We start from the raw sequence: 21,170 nt of genomic DNA, 5'->3' as shown, positions 1-21,170 counted from the left end.
CTTCATGTTTCTGAGTCTCAGGGGTTAGCAGTAAAGCAGCTGCTTATGGAACAACAGTGTGGGCGGCTATCAATGTTCCAAGAGGCTGTTCACTCCCATGCACAATGTAGGCATCCTTCCATGTCGAGAGGTGCCATGCTCAAGGCTTATAAGCTCAAAGCCTCCTTCATTGAGAGTGGTGATCCTCATGGAGAACCACATGCAGAAGGCTCCAGTGTGGCGTCAACCTTCAGCAGCATTAAGCACTGGGTTGGTATCATGGCTCAGAGACCCAGGTGGTGAGTTGGAGAGTGAGGTATACCATGACAGATCAAGGAATAAATAGCTGAAGGCAATGGTGGCTTTGTACACCAGGGGCTGGTTTAGCACAGGGCTAAATAGCTGGCTTTTAAAGCAGACCAAGGCAGGCCAGCAGCACGGCTCAATTCCCGTACTAGCCTGCCCAAACAGGCGGCGGAATGTGGCGACTAGGGGCTTTTCACAGTAACTTCATTTGAAGCCTACTTGTGACAATAAGCGATTTTCATTTCATTTCAAGGTGCCCCCTAGCCTTGGCAGTATCCCCTTGGACCCTGTGACAGGAATGTTTGCTTCCAACCCTGATGACAGAGGCTGCCATGCACAAATGCAGATGCGCCAGTCTACACCAGGCCTTTCTATGATGTTGTAACCTACTCATCCACTAGAGTAGCAAGGACAGCAAACTATCCGTGCTGCAGCTCCAGCTGCAGAGCACAATGTAGAAGCATCTAGAATAGAACAAAAACGTACCTCACTGCCTTTAATATATGGCAATGGATCTTTGATTTGTTTATCTCAATGTCAATTTTGTACCTTACTTCAATATCTCCTGTGAGTCTTAGTCCCCCCAACCATTAGTACTTTGTTTCCATGCTGCCATTATTCCTTTTATTCCATGGGTCTCATCTTTGCTGATAAACCTATTATGTAGCACTTCAACAAATGTCTCATGGTATTCTATGTATACCATGTCATAGAATTCCTCCAGTGCAGAAGGAGGCCATTCGGCCCATCGAGTCTGCACCGGCCCTTGGAAAGAGCACTCTACTTAAGCTCACGCTTCCACCCTATCCCCGTAACCCAGCAACCTTGCCTAACTCTTTTATCATCTATGATTTTATGGTACCTTCATCCATAGAATAAACTAGATGTTCCTCATTGTGCATCCCAGATTATGGATATGGATAAATAACTATTTTTAGGATGTTATAAATTTTTTTAAGACAGCCAAACTGCATTAACCTCATGCATTCGAAAATAACCTTAGCAACCCTCTCTGTTACCTCATCAAAAAGCTCAATCAAGTTAGTTAAACATGATTTGGCTTTAACAAATCCATTCTGGTTTTCCTTCATTCACATTTATCCAAGTCACTGTTAAATTTGTTCCGGATTGTTGTTTCCAAAGATTTTCCCACTACCAAGGTTAAACTGACTGGCCTGTAACTGCTGGATTTATCCTTATAATGTGTTTTGAACAAAGCTGCAAAATATGTGAATTCTCCAGTCCTCTGGTACCATCCTAGAAGACAGCCAGTGTCTGCAATTTCCCTCAGTCTCCTCAAATGCATCTTCAGAAGAGAAAGTGGGGGATGCTCTAATACAGGTCTTTAAAATTCTGTAGGCTTTTGAAATAGACACCAAGGGTGGGATTCTCCGGTGCACCAGCCACATTTTCCTGGGCGGCATGCTCTTGCCGGCAGTAATTCTCCACTCCTGTCACCTGCCAATGGGATTGTGGCCACTCATGCCGCTGGGAAACCCACAGGCATGGGTGCGCTGCCGCCGCAATGGAGAATCTCGCCGGTGGAGAATCCAGCCCAAAGTGTTTTCACTTGTGGGGAAGAACAAAGCAATATAAGATAGTAACAATTAAATCAAGTAGTGAGTTTAGGGGAAACTCCTTTAACATGGGCATGGTGAGAATATGGTACTCAATACACAGGGAGTAGGTAAAACATGAGGGAGTTTAGAGGGTTACGCTGACAGAGTTAGATGCGGAAGGATGGGAGGGGACTTACGTCGGCCAGAATGAGGTTAGAGAGGGGGAGGGGGACAAGGCCACGGAGAGATATGACACAAGGATGCTCTTCAAAATGCATACAATTAAATAATACAACTTCCATACCACTATATCAGCGTTTAACAACTTTAAATTAATAATTACTCAAACCGGCACATATTTATTATAGGTATTAAGGCTTATAGCCAACAGAACATGTGCTACAGAAGATTGAAAAATGAACATTTGAGTTCAGAGTGCATTCACACACCAGGTTTAGTGTTTCAGCAAGATCGTTTCCACTTCAACATGACACCAAAGTCACACTATCAGCATGTAATTATATAAGCAAATATGAATCCCGCTGGCATTTAGAAATTAAAAGTGAAATTCCCAACAACAGAATTTCCAGTCAGATACCCATTCTGACTGCAAGCATTTCAAGCCTCAATAAATCTGACAGTAACTCACTGCATGCAGTGTAAATGCACATATGCAATTTGTGGTGAGTTTCTGCAAATGCACATTTGGTATAAGCTTAGGTTCACAAAATAAGTAATTACCTTCTTACTTGCAGATGACTTGAAAGGTCTGCAAAAGATATTACAAAAACGATTAAAATTAATATTGTGATGAACAAGTTTACACATAACCTGGTTTGTCAAAAGTTATTACAGCTCGAGTTCATAATTTGGCAGACCACATTTTAAAAGATTATTTCTAACGTGTCAGCATGGCTCAGTGGTAGCATTCTCATTCTTGTCCCATTCCAGACATTTGAAATAAAAATCTAGGCTATATGATTGCAAGTCAGAGAGCATTGAAAAGGCTCTTCAGTCCATCTTGTCTGTGCAGATCAAAAACAACCACCCAACTATTCTAATCCCGTTTTCCAGCACTTGGCCCATATGATGCCTTAGGTAGTAAGCTTTGGGATCGCAAGTGCACATCTTAATACTTCCTAAATGTTATGAGAGTCTATGCCTCCACCATATTTTCAGGTTTTGAGCTCTAAATTTCCACCATTCTCTGGGTAAAAAAGGTTTCCCCTCACATCCCCTCTAAACCTCCTGTCCCTTACCTTAAATCTATGCCCCCTGGTCATTGATCCCTCCACCAATGGGAAAAGTTTCTTCCTGTCAACTTTACCTATGCCTCATGTCACCCCTCAGTCTCCTCTGCTCCAAGGAAAACAATCCAAGTCTATCCAATCTCTCTTCATAACTAAAACTCTCCAGCCCAGGCAACATCCTGGTAAATCTCCTCTGCACCCTTTCCAGTGCTATCACATCCCTCATGCATCACCTCACACTTCCCCATTTAATTCCGTTTGCCACTGATCGGCCCATCTGAACAGCCCATCTATATCCTCCCGTAATCAAAGGCTATCCTCCTCACTATTTTCCACCCCACCAATTTTCGGATCATCCCCATTTTGATCAACCCTGTGACACTGAAATCTAAATAATTCATATAAACCCACAAACAGCAAGGGTCCCAACACTGATCCCTGCGGGACCCAAGCTTCCAGTCAGAAAAACTCTCGACCATCACCCTCTGCTTCCTGCCACTCAGCCAATTTTGGATCCAATTTGCCAAATTTCCTGAGATCCGATGGGCTCTTGCCTTCGCTATCAGTCGCCCATGTGGGACCTTATCAAAAGGCAAGTCGAATTAGGCTACGTCAAATATATTTCCCTCATCTACACATCTTGTCACCTCTTCGGAAAATTAAATCAAGTTGGTCAGACATAACCTCCCCTTAACAAAACCATGTTGACGGTTCTTGATTAATCCCTGCCTCTCTAAATGCTAATTAATTCCATCTCAGAATTGCTTCCAATAGTTTCCCCACCACTGAGGCTAGACTGACTGGCCTGTAGTTTCCTGGTTTATCCCTTCCTCCCTTCTTGAATAATAGTGCCACAATGGCTATCTTCCAATCCTCCGGCACCTCTTCTCTGGCCAGAGAGAAATTGATAAGTATTGCCAATGTCCCTGCTATTTCCTCCCTTGCCTGGGATAAATTTCATCTGGCCCTGGAGACTTGTCTACTTTTAAGGCTGCCAGTCCATTCATATCCTCCTCTCTGTCTATATTAATCTCTTTAATTTTATTACAGTTCTTCCTCCCTGATTTCCATACCCACACTGTCCCTCTCACGAGTGAACACTGACACAAAGTATTCATTTAGGACCTATTTATATCCGGTTCCACACGCAAATTACCACTGTGGTCCTTACTCGGCCCTACTCTTTCCCTAGTTATCCTTTTACCTAGTGATTTGTAAAACAACTTGATCATTCACATAAACCACAAACAGCAAGGGTCCCAACACTGATCCCTGTGGGACCCCACTAGACACAGGCTTCCAGTCAGAAAAACACCCCTCGACCATCATCCTCTGCTTCCTTCCTTTAGTTTACCTGCCAGTATCCTTTCATGTCCCCTTTTTGCTCTCCTAATTTCCCTTTTCAGTGCCCGCTTGCACATTCGAAACGTCTCTAGGGTTTTGACCCCTCAAAATCTGTCATAAACCTCCCTTTTTCTCTTGATCCAATGCTGTATATCCCTCTATACCTCAGGTTAACATGACTTGTTAGTCCCACCATTTCTTTTGATTGGAACATGTTGGCCCTCTCCTCCCCTTATTTCATTCTTGAATACATCCCACTGTCCTGTCAGATTTACCCAAGTGTCTGCTCCCAGTCTACTCTGGCCAAATCATATCTGATCTTATTAAAATCGGCCTTCCCCTAGTTAAAGTAAGTCCAGGACCACTCCCTCTCTTGTAGATCCTTTTAATACTGGCTTAAAAAGTTCTCCTGGATGCATTTTAATAATTCCGCTCCCTCTAAACCGTTCATACAATGGCTACCCCAGTTAATATTGGGGAAGTTAAAATTCCCCACTATCACTACCTTAGTACTTTTAAACTTCTGAAATTTGCCTACATATCTGCTCTTCTATTTCTCTTGGACTGTTAGGGGACTTATAGAACACGCCCAGCAATGTGACTGCTTATAAATCATAGATGAATCATAGAAGTTACAGTGTAGGAGGCCATTTGGCCCATCAAGTCTGCACCAGCCTTTGGAAAGTGCACTCCACGTAGGTCCACAGCTCCTGCCCATCTCCGTAACCCAACCTAACCTTTTTGGACAGTAAGGGAAATTTATCATGGCCAATCCACCTAACCTGCACATATTTGGCCTTTGGGAAAAAACCGGAGCTCCTGGAGGAAACCCACGCAGACATGGGGAGAACGTGCAGACTCGGCACAGACAGTGACCCAAGCCGGAGAATTCGGCAGCCGGCGTCGGAGTGGCAGGGCGGGATTCACGCTGCCCCCCAGTGGGGGCGTTGGAGAATCCTGACCCTTTTGTTTCATTTAGAATTAAACATTCAGCATAGTTTCCAATCAAGAGATTTTTTTAAACCAAGATCGGTGTGGTTAACTAATTTAAAATGCATCAAACTAAATGATGTTCTGCTTATCGGAATCCTGTACATCAAATAAATCTCAGTAAACAGATGCTACTTATTCTTTGATTAAATGGAGAGAAATTTGGTAAGTAAAAACTTGCACACTTATAATTTAGATTTTGTTCCCCAACAATGTTCATTGCATTATGCCAAAATGTCTCTGCCAATTATAACTTCAAAAATTAAGAGAATCAATACTTCACTTCTGACTTCTGCTACATGGTAAAATAGGACTCTATAATGCATGACTTTGGGAATATACATTTCATTTCAATTCCAGTTAACATGCCTATGTTAAGTATAAAAAACAAAAATGCTGGAAATACTCAGCAGACTGGTCAGCACTGTTGCAAGATAAACAGTTAGCATTTGGGTTCATGAAATGAAATTCGCTTATTGTCACAAGTAGGCTTCAAATGAAGTTACTGTGAAAAGTCCCTAGTCGCCACATTCCGGCGCCTGTTCGGGGAGGCTGGTACGGGAATTGAACCATGCTGCTGGCCTGCCTTGGTCTGCTTTCAAAGCCAGCGATTTAGCCCAGTGTGCTAAACCAGCCCCATTTAAGATTTAGTCAGAACTGTTCTAGTGCATGATCACTGAATTGAAACACTGGGTGGGATTCTCGACCGTGGGATCCTCTGGTCCCTCTGACAGAGCACCCCCCCCCCACTTGCGGGTTTCTTGGTGGCGTGGGGTGGTTTCGATGGGAAATCCCATTGACAAGCAGCGGAAGTAGAGAATCCTGCCGCCAGTGAACGGCGTGCTAAAATCATTGCTGCCTGACCTGCTGGGTATTCAGTATTTTGTTTTTTCCATTTCAGATTTACAGCATTATGCTTTACTAGCAATGCCTGTACTAAGGATGTCACGAGAAAGTAATGAAGTTACTTTATTTTATCAAAAGAGACTGTGACAGAGACAAAGGCAACATTTACCTTTGATCCCTTATATCTCACGAATTATTGTCTCACCTTTCCTTTCAGGGTTTTAAAAATTCAATTTCCCAGATCTGTACGTACCTGCAAATCCTATTTGATTTCCTCCAATCAGGTTTGTGCCCCTCCCATATCAAACTAGAAGTCAAGAATATCATTCCGTGACTCAATTATCTGTATTATGACTGATGTATTATCCACTCCTTAATTTCGCTGCAATGTAAAAAAGTTGATCACATGATACTTCCCCCAAGTCTCTCCTCTATGATTTGCTTGGTTCCATTTTTGCCTGTCGAATCACAGCTTCAGACTGCCAGCAAAACACTATATTTAGGCCACTCGTAGATTTGATGACTCCAATGTGCTGCTGACTGGCCTCCCATCCTCCCCAACTTCAGCTCACCCACAGTACTGCTCCCTACATCATATTACATTACCACACACTCAAACAATTTTCGATGACCTCAATTGGTTCCAATGTCTCAAATTTAAAATTCATTATGAGGTTCATGGTAACAGGCTGCTTAGAAAATATCAGACAGAATCAATATAGTTTTAGGAAAGGGAAATCAAATCTAAAGAGTTTTTGAGGATATAACTTGTAGTATAGGTAATAAAGGGACTAGTGGATGTAGTATATTTGGATTTCCAAAAAGCATTTGAAAGGTTTGTTGAAAACGATAGGCTCATTGAGTTGGGGGTAACATTTTAGCATAAACAAAGGACCCCAATATTCTTTCCTCTTAAGTTCTTCATATTCTTCTATTTAAATATCTCCATGTCCTCTTTGCCTCTCCCTGCCACTAACCTGCACCAGCCTTTCAATTCCCGCCCCTTCCAGTTACAATGCAATCTTCTGCCTATAATTCCATCTTCATCTCACTACCAGTTACAGTTATCTCAGCAATCATGGTCTTGTTCTTTGGAAATACCTCCTTAAATCCCTCTGCTTCCTCACGTTTGTTTCCTTATTTAAATGTGCTTGACTAAACTGTGAACTCTCTTCACCACCTTCACCCAATTTATTTCCATTGATCTGTTTTTCCCTCACCATTGTTCCCCCTCCCCCATTCCCTGGGGCAAACTGCTCCTAGTCACCCTTTGACACACTGCTCACCTTTGTTCTGCAATTCACACATTCTAATCTCTTTACGTGCCACTATCAGCTCCCTTCTTGGCCTGAATCACCCCTCATTTACATTCCTTTTGTCTTTCTGTCCTCAACATCTTTGTCAATCTCCATCTATCACTGGTCCCCTATATAGTCCCACTGCTCCACTTCCCCCCCACTACAGTATAAATCTGACTCCATCACCAGTTCTCTCTAGTTTTGAAAAGACTCTCCGGACTCGAAACATTAGCTCTCTTTTCTCTTCACAGATGCTGTCTGACCTGCTGAGATTGCCGAGTATTTTCTGCCTTTTTTTAAGCTTTAGTTCACATTTCTAATACCTCCTTTTTTGGTTTGGTGCTCATTTTCCTTATGCTTCTGAAGCACCTTAGGATGTTTTTCTATTTTAAAAGACATAGCACTATTTGTATTGTTAAGCTTAATAATGCACTTGATAGTATATGCCTAAATTCTTTAGTGCTTGATTTTTCTGATTGGAAATAAGTGCTATAATCGTTGACAAAGTTCTAGAGTATGTGTTAGCATCTACCGATTAGAATAGCACGCGTGACATACTAAATTTAATCAATAAGCAGATATCTGGATGTAGCATAATTGCTAGTTCCGAGAGTAACACGGTGGACAATTGTTGGAAAACTACACCTTCAGAATCAGAATACAAAGTCCATTCGCATTAACTGCTAAAAAAAGGTTAGGAGAAAAAGTTTTATAAAATACACAATCTTATAATAAATAAGGAAGAGCATGAGTGTCAGATCTGGAAGTTATAAAGAATCGGCACAAGACAATATGCATGCTGGAAAGAGGTGCACAAAACAATATTACCAACTAAAGAAGTATAAAAAGAAATGCACTAAGTGAGGCGTTGAAAACAAAATCATCTGAATCACATAAATTGTACATACCATGACAGGAGAGAGAAGGGACCGCAGAAAACAATTTTCAAGATTCAAGTTGCCTTGTGTGAATTTCTATCGTTAAGTTTAAAAGCAAAAATGATGGGAGGGGTCTCAAAATAGAAGTTCTGACACTGTATGGAGGCAATAAAAGATCTTGAGGATTTGGGTGGCATGATGGAAAGTTGGGACAGGAATCCAAAGTTAGTGGTGGATTTCAACTTCAGGCAGCAGGGTTCCAGCCAGCTAGAATTTTTGAAAATTAGGTCACTGTATTTGCATCTGACTTTCAAATTTTCAGACCAAGTAGTTTAAAGCTTCTGGGGTTACACTTGAAACTGTACAGTTGTTTAAACAACTGCATAAATAGAATGTCAGCATTGCAAGGCTTCACTGATGCCTCCCTAGAGATGATTCTGAGGGCTGTAAGGGCCTGCAGGGAGATGTTGTTACCTGCTGATGCAACGAGGAGGCCAGCAGGTGTGTGGGTGTCACATCCCTAGATACGATGCTGGAGGAGGTTTAACGGTCTAACCGGGGTAGAAAAGTGGTGGTATGGTGTATTTAATACATCTTGATGTGCATCTACCCATATTTGCTCAACTCTACCTCCAATGTTTATTTCTGTACATCATTCTTCACGCATCCCTCTCTATCTACACCTCCTCACAACCCGATCTGACTATCCACTCCTGACACTCAGCCCCATGTGATGTTTCTGCCCGGTTTTGTACCGGGGACCTCTCGCGTGTAAGTCACTACATTACAGAAACAGCAGGTCCTAATGCAATGTCATACGTAACTCTCAGTGTGATCCTCCACAAATGATGTCCATTCATCCACTCAACACATTCCATTGCTCTCACTCAGTCTTTTTCCTCCCACTTTGTACAAACACGAGAGTGAGAGAAAGAGAACAGGAGGTAGCCCTACACCATCTCCATACCGACAATTACAGAGGCGCTGGAGATAAGCAAAGTCATGGTGTACCTAGTCATGGGAGATGGAAAGATTGGGGTGTTTCAGATACCTGGTGACAAATTAAATGTGACATCATTACAGAGCAAATGGAGACATTGGAGTCGGAACTCCGCCCCAAATGGGCGTGACTGAACAGCACTCCCGGAAGTAGGTCGTAAACCTACTTTCTACCTACACACCTGGGATCCACTGGTCTCCCTCGATTCTTCAGCTTCTCCAGGGAGGCTACAGCCAAGCGCCGATCAGTGCTGGTCCACACAAACGTGGACCAGGCGGAATGGCATCCGGGGGTCTCCTGGGTGGTCAGGGTAAGTGCAGGGTGGCCACCTCTGGCCTTTCCCCTGGAACATGGGCACCTTGGCACTGCCTAGCTGGCACCCGGACTCTGCCATCCTGGCACTGCCAAGGTGTCCAGATAGCACTGCCAAGCCAGCAGGAGCAGCAGTGTTTCAGTGTCAGTGCAAAGGGCGCCCGAGTGCCAGAAAGGTACTGCCAAGGACCAGGGGAAAAGGGGGGGGGTCATACCCATAAAATGAGGGTGGAGGGGGTTTGAAGGGTGGGAGAATGCAGGGCAGGTACATAGGGGCCTCTGGGAGGTTGGAGGGGTGGGCTGACCCACAAGCTCACTTAGAGGTCAGGGCACCTTTTCAAAATGGCAGCCCATTCTCAGAGTTCAGCTCCTCAGTGCTAAAAGAAATTCTAAGTGTGGGCTTAACCGGTGAGAAACTCCCCAGGGCCCAAAAAGGTGACTAAATGTCATTGAATAGTGGTGGGGAACTCGCTGGCAGGGCCGGCGGAAACTCCCTGAAATACCCGCCACAAATTAAATCAGAAATGTTTGGGGAGAATCACGTCATATGCCTATGCAAATCGAGTATATGCTGGTTCTGTACACCAACAATGTCACAAAGCAAACCAATTTGCTGTATTTTAAAAAAGTAATAAATTGGATTTTAAAAATTCAGCAAAGGAGTACCAAAAAGCTGATAAGCAGAAAAAGGAATACGAGAGCAGACTAGCAAGAGGCAAAAACAGATTGTAAATGTTTCTATAGATATATAAATTGGAAGAGATTAGTGAAATAGATTAGTAGATTGATTAGAGGTAGAGACAGGTGAAATCATAATGGGGAATAAATAAGGAAACAGCAGAGACAGTAAACAAATAATTTTCATCTGTCTTCAAGGCAGAAAACAAAAAACTTTCTGGCAATAATGGAAGGCCGGGGGTCTAGTGAGAATGAGGAACTTAAGGAAATCAGTCTAAGTTTTTTTTAAAAAAGTACTGGAGAAATGAATAAAACTAAATGCCAACAAATTCCCAAAGTGGGTTACCTGCATCTGAGGACTTTCATTGAGATAATGGATGCATTGATTTTATCTTCCAGAATTCCTTGGATTCAAGAATGGCTCCCAAAGATTATAAGTAGCAACCAACCTAACCTCGCTATTCAAAAAAAGAGAGAAAGTAGGGAACTACACACCAATTAGCCTAACATCAGTCAGGAGAAGGAAAAATGCCTGAACCTATGAATAGAAGTGTAGTAACAGGGCACTTAGAAAATCATAATATGATTAATCAGAGTCAACAAAGCGTTTCAAAAGCATAAATTGCATTTGACATAGCTTGAGGATGTAACCAACATACCATCTATTTTTTTCTTTTAAAAAGTGTTTCTTTAAAATTTTGTATATCCTCTCATAAGTGATTACCTAAAAGGGGTGGACCGGTGTGTGAACATTTGGGTTGCCACAGGATTGCATAGCTTAGAAAGAACATTGTAAGTAACTAGTAGAGTTGATAAGAGGAGAGCCAGTGGATGTAATGGTATGATAATAGGCACTGTTTCAAAATGCTGTAGGTCCACAGCAACAAGACCATCACAATACTGAGCTTTCAGTATACCGATGGTCCTATCAATCAAACACAATTGCAAAATTAAGACCATACTCCCAAAGAACAAGCTATCCAATCATCTTTTAATCCAAAGGATTGCGACACATTAGATAGCCACAGAATAACATTAACATGGAAAATTTCTGGGATGTGCATTGGCATGTATGAAATTTAAACCCATGGGGTTAAAGGAGTGGTGAATGAGTGTTTTTCAAGCTCGAGGGAAGTCTGGTATACCTTGGGAGTTTGTTTTATATTATATATATTTTGCAGTAGAATTTCAGATTAGATTTCAGGAAAAAGACAGTCATGTGAAAAAGGAGACACATGGCAGATGAAATTTAACATAAGGAAGTGTGAAATTATGCATTTTGATGGAATAATGAGGGAAGATAATAAAAAGTAAAGATACAATTTGAATTTTAAACAGGGTGCAAAGGCATAGCAGTTTGTGTGTACACACCTTAGAAACATACAAGATCCTTGATAATTAGTAGCACAGAGTGCACCAAGGAAGTTTTGCCAAATCTTTATAAAAAACTGCTTAGGCTCCAGTTGAGTAATGTGTGTAATTCTGGATACCATACGTGAGGAAACCGTTCCCATTAGCAAGTGGTTCAATGACTAGAGAATAAATTTACGATAATTGGAAAATGAACCCATGGGGAAATTAGCAGAATCTTTCTTAATCCTTTAAGTTATGATGATTTGGAAGTTACAGCCTAAATTGTGGAAGCAGCTTTCATTTCAAAACAGAATTGGATTCCTATTTAAGAAGGAAACATTTGCAGAGCTCAGGAAAATGAGGATGGGAGCAGAAATAATTGGACCAATTTCAATGACCATGCACTGGTATGATTGGTTGACTGGCTATATCGTTCAATGATTCTATGATTTGTTTCTGGTGGTGGCAAACAAAACATCACTTGCTACATGCTGAGTCGTAAGAGCACAGCAATGATCTTTAATGCCGTTGGTAATGACGTTGGATGGTTGACAGACTCTGTACGTCATACATGTACGCAACACACCAGTTGTTATCTCAATGCTGAGCCTGTTCATACAAAGGATGCACTGCGACAACAGTTTTGTTGATAGCTCAAGATTTTCCCTGATTAAAACAGGTCTGAAATTTTGCATTGTGCAATTGCATACGAGGCTCCATGATGAACAATTAAGAATCACAGCAACTCCTTTGGAGAGGTAAGAAGCTTCCAAAATGTGGTAAATATGGACAAAATTTGTTACAAGATTTACCAGTTTTCATTTTTGCCTAGCTCTTTGCTAAAATTAGCAACGAAGAGGAAGTTCAGCCCAAGAATGTCCTGCTTGTCAATATCAACACTTACAGAGTATAAACATTAAGTACCTCACTTCATCTTGAGACATCTCACTTGTGGTACTGTCATCAAAGGCAGATAAGGCATCCCCATTCATTGTTGATATCTGTTGTAGTCTGACCAGTCTCTCAATGCTTTTCAACTCAATGTTTCTCAAATCTTGATCAGCTTGCTTTGGCTGATTACGTTGATGACTCTCATAATTCTCCTCATCTGTGCCCAAGACAGTCCTTTAAATAAAAATGTTTAACTTGTATATATACTTGAACGGATCTCCATGGTGTTGCGCACGGATTAATAGGGATCAGGCTGAGAGGTGTAGCTTGCATTTTAAAGCTTGTACACAATTAAGGTAGTCTGCTGTTGCACCAACAGCCTGACATTCTTGGGTAGGTATGCTGTTTGAATAATTAATGATTTTTTGAAACATTACATTTGAATAACAAAAAATTTAACCTGTTTAAACAGTAAATTATCCTCAAAAAATAATCACGGCCATGCAAGTTAAAACGTTTTGTAAAATGAAAAATGTAAAAGCATTAAAAACGTGAACAATGATTTATTAATGGCTGCATTTCTCTTGTTACAATATTCAAGTCCAATTAAATTTTGACCGTTTCTAATCAGGGAAGTGAAGCTGAAAGAATAATTCAAGTACGAATATATAAAAATATTATTGCTCAGAAATATTAGCTAATCTCCAGAAAATGCCATGAAGTTCAGGAGTGCGAGTGCATACTGTTATCTTTGTTAATGGTGCCACTCCCAGGTCTAGGTGGTCAATGAGGCCTGGCAGGATGGAACACTCAGCAAAGATGGAGGGCATGAAAAGGGAAGCTATCAGGACAGTTGGAAGATGGGATGAATAGACTTTTGATATTTCCTGTGGATTTCTGAATATTTTTGTACATTGATTATATAACTGAGGTGAGTAGGATAATTGTCACGGTAGCAGCATCTTCAAGAAAATATTATTTTAAACCGCACATATAATGATGCAAGTTTCTCGGTCACAATTTATTCAGGGAAAATTGATTATGGCAGGGGGAGGAGCCTGTAATGGGTGTAGACAACGCCGTAAAAGCACAAAAACAATTTTTGAAAAACTCAAGTGTATAAGTCGTAACAGATGAGGAAGTAGTAAACTGTCACCATATTCAACTTGGATGTCAGAAGGGTTATTAGATAGGTGATATATAGGTATATACAGACACACACTCTCAGAAATACACGCAGAAACATACATGATTACAGATCCAAGCATACAAACGTATCACTGTTTTCTGATTAGTTTCAAGAATACCTTTAAGGATATATTAAAGGCTACTGCTGATGAAACATGAATTAGTGTTTGGAAGATGCCAGCAGGTTCAGAAATGTTTTGTTTTTCTGTGTCAAGCCATTTGGCAAGTTGTTGGTTCACTCACTTTGATGTTGAAACCAGCATTGCAATTAAGTTACTGACATGAAATAACTCTATTAAGCACTTTAAATTTGAGGCTTGCTGATTAGTGCAGTGATTTCCTACTTGTTCAAATCCAGTCCACCATGATTTTTCAAAATGTATTTTTTAATCATGTTATGGGATGTGGGCATTGGTGGCTAGATCAGCATTTAGGGATGGGCAATAAATGCCCATCAGGTGGCGGTGGTGAGCTGCCTTCTTGAACCGTGCAGTCCATGTAATATAGGTACACCCACTGTGTTGTTAGGGAGAGAGTTCCAGATTTTGACCCAGCGAAAATGAAGGAACGGCAATATATTTCCGAGTCAGGATGGTGAGTGGCTTGGAGGGACCTTTCAGGTGGTGGGGTTCCCATGCATCTGTGCCCTTGGCCTTCTCGATGGTAGCACTCGTGGATTTGAAAGGGGCTGTCTAAGGAGCCTTGGTGAGTTTCTGCAGTGCACACTGCTGCCACTGTGCATTGGTGGTGGAGGGGGTGAATGTTTGTGAAGATGTGCCAATCAAACGGGCTGCTTTGTCCTGGATGGTGTCAAGCTTCTTGAGTGTTGTTGGAGCTGCAATCACCCAGGTAAGTGGAGAAGTATTCCATCACACTCCTGACTTGGGCCTTATAGATAGTACAGGCTTTGGGGAGTCAGGAGGCGAGTTACTCACTGCAGGATTCCTAGCCTCTGACCTGCTCTTGTAACCACAGTATCGTTAGTCCAGTTCGGTTTCTGGTAAATGGTAACCCACAGAATGTTGAAAGTGGGAAATTCAGCGATGGCAATGCCACTCAATATCAGGGACCTATAATTAGATTTGCTTTTGTTGGTGACGGTCATTGCTTGGCACTTGTGTGGCACAAATCCCTAAAAGGATGAAAATCTCTTCATCTATTGGTGATATGGATAATGTGAAAGGAGTTTGGGCGATTTCAATCCAGGTCCATGAGAAGTTTAGGCCACAAATATGTTAGGGTTACACACAGAACGTTAACTTTTCTCCATGTGCACCAATTGACAAGTAATATTTCCAGTATTTTCTATTTTACAAAACTGCTTCTAATTTGGCACTATTTGGCAAATACACAAACTATAGGAACATTAGTGCAAGAAGTGGAAAAGAAAATATCACCAGTGCAGTAGTATGAGGCATGATAGGGCAGTGTAGGTGACTTTACTTTGCATCATTCGGTGGTACACCTGATCTACAAGTACTTGATGCTCACACTCTTGTCTAACAGGGGAAGAGTTCTATCCCCCCAATACAAACAAATCTCACCTTTGAGCACAAAAATAATTTTTTAAAAATCAAATCAGTTCTAATCAAGTTGTTATTGCACAATCCTAGCTTCCTTCACACTATTTTCAAATCTTTACTTTGACTTAATCTCTCATTTCTATACATTACAATTTTCTTAATAAAAACAAACTTTAAAAACTTCTCATTAGCGCCCATGCACAGATTTAAATGTCATTTTTTTATCTGAAAGTCAAAAAAGCAAAGATTGGCCTGGCCATATCATAGACATGCCCTACCAAACATGTAAACGTTTGGCAGGCCATACAAGTGCTTGGAATGTGCTATTAGTCTTAATACTATAATTTTTAAAATTAAAACGTTTTTTTTTAATATAGAGTGTCCAATTAATTTTTTCAAGGGGCAATTTTAGCGTGGCCAATCCGCCTACCCTGCACATCTTTGGGTTGTGGGGGCGAAACCCACCAGAATGCGCAAACTCCACAAGGACAGTGACCCAGAGCCGGGATCGAACCTGGGACCTCGGCGCCGTGAGGCTTAAGTACTAACCACTGCGCCACCCCTTTTAATACTATGAAGTAAGTATTCAAGCAATTTTCAATTAAAAACATAAAAGTCACTACCTGCAAGATCATTTTAGCTTATAAATTTAAATTGACTCTTTTTCATGCAGTACATTACGTCAAGAAAGTACAAAGTTACTATCAAAATCAGAAAGTTAATCGGAAAGAGCAACACAATTTGGGGCTCTAAGACTGAAATTTAAACTAAAAGAAAATCAAATTTTGTGAGATGGCATCAGTGGAATGTTTAAAACAGAAAATAAATAGGTGTGAAAGTTCTAAAAATATAGGGTTTAACTTCAGCTGTCAAATATTAATTGTATTTTCTCCAATTTCTGGTGCTAAATACCATTATGAAATGAAAAAGGCTCTTATTACCAAACAATCAAATCATATACAACAATTAACTCACCCTTTGAAAAGAGTTTTTTTTGTTCTGTCTTTATTTTGTTTTTCTTTATCCAACCTTGAGGTTACATCAGCTTGCATCTGTTTAGATAAATCTGCATATCCCTTCACCAATTTCAGCACTAATCTTTCACTATTTTGTTGTTGAATACATTCCTCATGAGTTTGTTTCTGCGTTATACCCAAACTGTCCTCAGTTTGTCTTGCTGATTCAGAAATGCTTAATTCAGCGTGGCTGTTTTTTTCTCTATTTTGAAAATTCTTATTTTTTTCCTCTTCAACCTGAAAACATACAATAGGATTTTATGATCGACAATATCTTACTTAGCATCCAAAATCATAATTTTAAATATCACTGAAACAATGCTACTGTTCTTTGCAAATGAATAAATATTGTGATCCCAACTGAGGATTGGATCCACAAATTTACTGCACATTCCAATAAATATTCTTCCTAGAAGCGTCTCATAAAAATCATAACTTTGTACTTTGTGTACAGCAAATTCATTTTCACTCTCCCGCACCGCATCCAGTGCTTTAATGCATTAAAATATCTAGTCCAAGTAACCGTCACAAAGGATTTTTATTTCATGAATGTAAAATGTAAAAAAAAAGAAAAAAAGATCTATCAGAGACTCTAAGAAGTCTCCTGCGCAATGAAGTCTATTGTACTGAAGTAGTATTTCACAATACATATTCCAGAATTATCATGTGGACAAACAAGATAATTGCCTTGAAATTGCATTATAAAATACTGGTGCAGCAACGCTACCAGTGGAAATTTTGCCTCTCCATTATTTTTGTGAGAACATTAACCTGTTTAAAAAGAAATCTCAATTTCAGACCTACATGTTAAATATTCCTACAATAAATTCCAACACGAAGTTCAAGTTCTTTTTTAGGTATTTTAAAACATACAGGCTTGGGAGTTTTTGCTAGGACAAAATGCACCCAGAATGTGACCCAACAGCCTACCGGATTTGCTGGGGTAAGGTTACACCCACTAAGCTTATGAGCTTATGTCTGAATGTAAATTCTTTAATGAATCAGTGTAAATTTATGATGATCGATTAGTGACTGGTACAGGGCAGATGCACGGCTGGAAATGGGTATGACTAGTTTATTCCCGTTTAGACTTCCAAGAACTTAAATACCATTTCATTTGATTCTTCCCACATTACCTGGTAGAAATTCATAGGAAAACCCAGGACAAAATGCAGGTGTGTGTATAACTGTGTTTCCCCATGTTGACAATGATCTACAGTCTATTCTTCTCATGGTTGCATTTTGCCCTTTCTGTCAGCATAAAAGGGAATATTTAAATCTGAGGGAAAATGCATTTACCAACCATCGCATACAAGACTAGAGCAATAAGTGTTGTTTTCGCACTATTATTGTTTCCTGATTGAAATAGCTTGATGCTTGGCAAGGTAAAAACATTTCTATGTGTATAAAACAAAATAAAACACCAACCTAAGTGACAAATTAGAAAGGTAGAATGCCTAATTAGACTGAAGTGAAAGGGTATGAGAGAACACGGAAAACGTTAAATAACTATAAAGCCGAAAACATTTAAGTATACAAGATGCAGCACAGAGTACACAAACAGGGTTCACGCAAACGTTATAAAATAGAAACATATTTTAAAAATACACACATGCAGTGAATTTCTTTTCATGCCAAACTATCATTATTCACTGGATTTGTCAAATATTGAACTTCTTTGAGCAAATTAATAGTGGCATACGACAGGCAAAATGTACACCATCAAATATTACATTTATTTTCTGCAATAAAACTTCGAAGTGGCCAATGGATTTCACTTTATATCGTTAAGCATTTCAATTTTGGCAAAGAAATCTTTAATGGTGGCATGGAAATAATTGTCGTTCCGTTATCACCATCTAGAGCCAAAAGATTTAACATTGATAATCTAAAGATGGTTGACATGCAACATGTAATATAAAGTCAATAATATATTTTTCTCTGCTTTCTCCTTACTATAATTCAGTTCAATAAAAACTCAACTAATGACTCAACCATTAAAAACTTGTACTGTTGAAAACTGACCTATCTTCTTTCTCAGCACAATTGGTATGCACCTTATAGCGATAGAATGGACAGGATAAAATTGTTTCTCTTGGTGGAGAGTTCTAGAACCAGAGATTCAAGATAAGAGACAGAAGGTGCAGAGGGGACATGAAGAAGAACTTTTTTTTATGCAGAGGGTAGTGGGTGCCTGGAATTCACTGCCCAAGTTGGTGGAGGCAGAGACCCTAAACTCTTTTAAAAAGTACCTGGATCTGTACCTTAAGTGCTGTAGGCCACAGGGCTATGGACCAGGTGCAGGAAGGTGGGATTAGAAAGGGCACCTGGGTATCCTCAGGCTTGCATGGACAAGATGGGCTGAATGGCTTTCTTCTGTGCTGCAACTTCTCTATGATTCTATATTGAAAAGTTATATAATCTAAAAAAAACTAGAAATATTAGTTTCATGCATACTACTTCCCTTCAAAGTAGTTGAAATGAAGAAAACGCTTCAGGCAAAACAGCAGCACTTGCACACACAATGGAGATTTATTAGGTAAACGTCTACCTCTTTCTGCAGCTGCGCTCTCTTTCTCTCCAAAGCCAGGAATACTACTTTCAGCATTCCTACCTCAATCTCAAATCGCTGCATATCTTCCTCTAGCTCTTCATCCAAGTAAGGTTTGGCAGCTGCTCCAGAGGCCAACTGGAGGTTTTTCGGATGGTGCTCCAAATAATCTACCGGTGTCTCGAAGTTTCTTACATCAAGACGAGGAATACACTTGGACACAATACCTTCCCTTCTTGTGGATGAAAACTCCACCAATTCAGTATTGCGCTTCTGAATTTTTTCTAAAGAAATAGGATTCTTTTTATCAGAACCTACTTTATCAATACCAAAGTGCAACTTAAGAGAATCGTTATCTGCATCAGAGTCTAAATCAGTAACATAACCAGCAGTTTCTTGTTCCTTTAGAATAGACGATTCTAATTTTGTTGCATGATCTTCTTTAGTTGTCTCACACTTTAACTCCTTTAACTCACTAACTTCCTCAGGTGCACAAGTATGCTCCAAGCTATTTTCATTGTTACTTACTGCTGGTTTTGATTCAGGTGTCTTATGGAGTGTTTGCCCTGTGCTAAAATCTTCCAATTCCCGTTGCTCTGGAATTAGATGAAGTGCTTTGTGGTCATATTCATCATATGCACCCACTTCTAAAACATTATCTTCATTATTCATGATGGCTGAAATTACAATTTCCTTACTAGATTCATTGCTCAAGTATTTTCCATCACAATCTTCTGAATGTTCCATAGTAATTGCACTATCCTTGCTCTGGCGAAGTTCTTCAAATCTTTGTTTCAGTTCAACTGTGAGAGTTTCTAGATGTGATGCTATTTCTCGCTTTCCCTCTTCAACCCAGGCCAGATTACTCTTTTCATTTGACTCCATATTCTCAGGAGCACTCTCGCTACTCTCAAAATCAGGTTCTTCTTTCAGGTTGACCTCTTCAGCTTTCTGATGTAAAAGCAATACTCCCTCATGAGTTTGCTTTGCAGATTGTGGACTTTTGGTGGGCAATTTGTCATCGATACTGGTTGTTTCTAAAATATATTTATCCTTGCGAAAGCATGTGAAACAGGTAAAGAGAAATCAGGTATCATAACTAACAAAAGATAAGTACACACTTGATTAAGTAGGAAAAACATACACTTCCTAATAATTAATATAGTTGTACATTAGATAAATAAACAAAGTAGCGCCATAAGACACTGACACACAATTGTTAGCTAACAAATGTTTACGTTAAATTAGAGATACACGAGGTACCTTGCATTATGTGACACTGGGAATTGGTTTCCAATGTTCCTCAATTGATTTATATCATTCATACTTTAAATCCAAAAAAAGTATTCTACATAAAATAGTCATTCCAATTATTTGTCAATCAATTTCAGCTATATGGAACATCTCCTTACATTATAAAAAGGCATTGCTCCATAGTTACATAGTAACTAAGTGACTGGCTTCATCATAGAATACACTATAAATGTGGCATATTAGTTAAATCAGAGAGTTGATTATTTTTGAAAGAACAAACTTTCCTAAACATCCGAAGCTACGTAATTGGACACAATGATTTGGAACTCTTGTATACGTCACCCTCAAGTCAATACAAATGTTCACAGATCAGATTGGCATGATAATTAAGCAGCTGTTACACTGAAAAAGGAAAGTTGCTATTCCCCGCTACTAAAAGAAATGGTGAATGTAAAATTAAATCAAGAAAATGTACTGGTGGATGCATTCCTTTAGAAAAAGAGATATATGCGCACAAAATAATATACATCAATAAAAATATTTAAATACTGTATGAATAAGTATATGTATTGCAGCAGTCTTGACTACTCGAGCTTCGGGCTTGAATCGGTCTTTCCTGCGGCCCACTCGGCAGAACTCCCACTTGCTGGCTCCCATACACCGCCTCCCTTATTGACACTTCCCACTTCCACCCCCTCTTGCTACTCCTCTCCTGATCTCTCGCTCAAGAAGGAATCTGCGAGCCAAGGATCAGGGAAGCTGCAGCAACTGTAGTGCCGGGGAGCAGCAGGTAAGCAGGAAGAGTTATTAAGAGGATTTTTGGATCAGTTAGGTTCAGGGCAGCCAATAGTTTAAATGCAAAAATAAAGGTCAAGAACATAATAACCCATCCTTTCTACATGGTTTCTTATGGTAACTCGGTTTTCATTAAAAAAAAAATTTAGAGTACCTAAT

General features: G+C 40.1%; 1 protein-coding gene across 9 annotated transcripts in view; it reads right to left on the bottom strand.

Annotated features, from left to right (window-relative positions):
• Positions 1-21,170, bottom strand: part of ankrd26 (ankyrin repeat domain containing 26) — a 167,376-nt gene that overhangs the window by 60,555 nt on the left and 85,651 nt on the right. For 5 of the 9 annotated variants that reach the window (XR_011936562.1, XM_072485232.1, XM_072485228.1 and 2 more), the window contains 4 exons: positions 18,963-20,015; positions 16,371-16,648; positions 12,718-12,918; positions 2,586-2,613 (listed from right to left, as the gene is read on the bottom strand). Coding sequence is in view for 8 of the 9 variants with exons in the window: in XM_072485232.1 (XP_072341333.1) it covers positions 2,586-2,613; positions 12,718-12,918; positions 16,371-16,648; positions 18,963-20,015 (1,560 nt within the window). In the remaining variant the exon portion in view is untranslated. The remainder of the gene's footprint in view (positions 1-2,585; positions 2,614-12,717; positions 12,919-16,370; positions 16,649-18,962; positions 20,016-21,170) is intronic. The other 4 variants (XM_072485234.1, XM_072485235.1, XM_072485231.1 and 1 more) reach the window with 3 other exon arrangements.

The sequence above is a fragment of the Scyliorhinus torazame genome, chromosome 19 (assembly GCF_047496885.1).
Source record: "Scyliorhinus torazame isolate Kashiwa2021f chromosome 19, sScyTor2.1, whole genome shotgun sequence".
Lineage (NCBI taxonomy): Eukaryota > Metazoa > Chordata > Chondrichthyes > Carcharhiniformes > Scyliorhinidae > Scyliorhinus > Scyliorhinus torazame.
The sequence above is the reverse complement of the archived record's forward strand: the minus strand, read 5'-3'. Positions and strand labels throughout refer to the sequence as shown.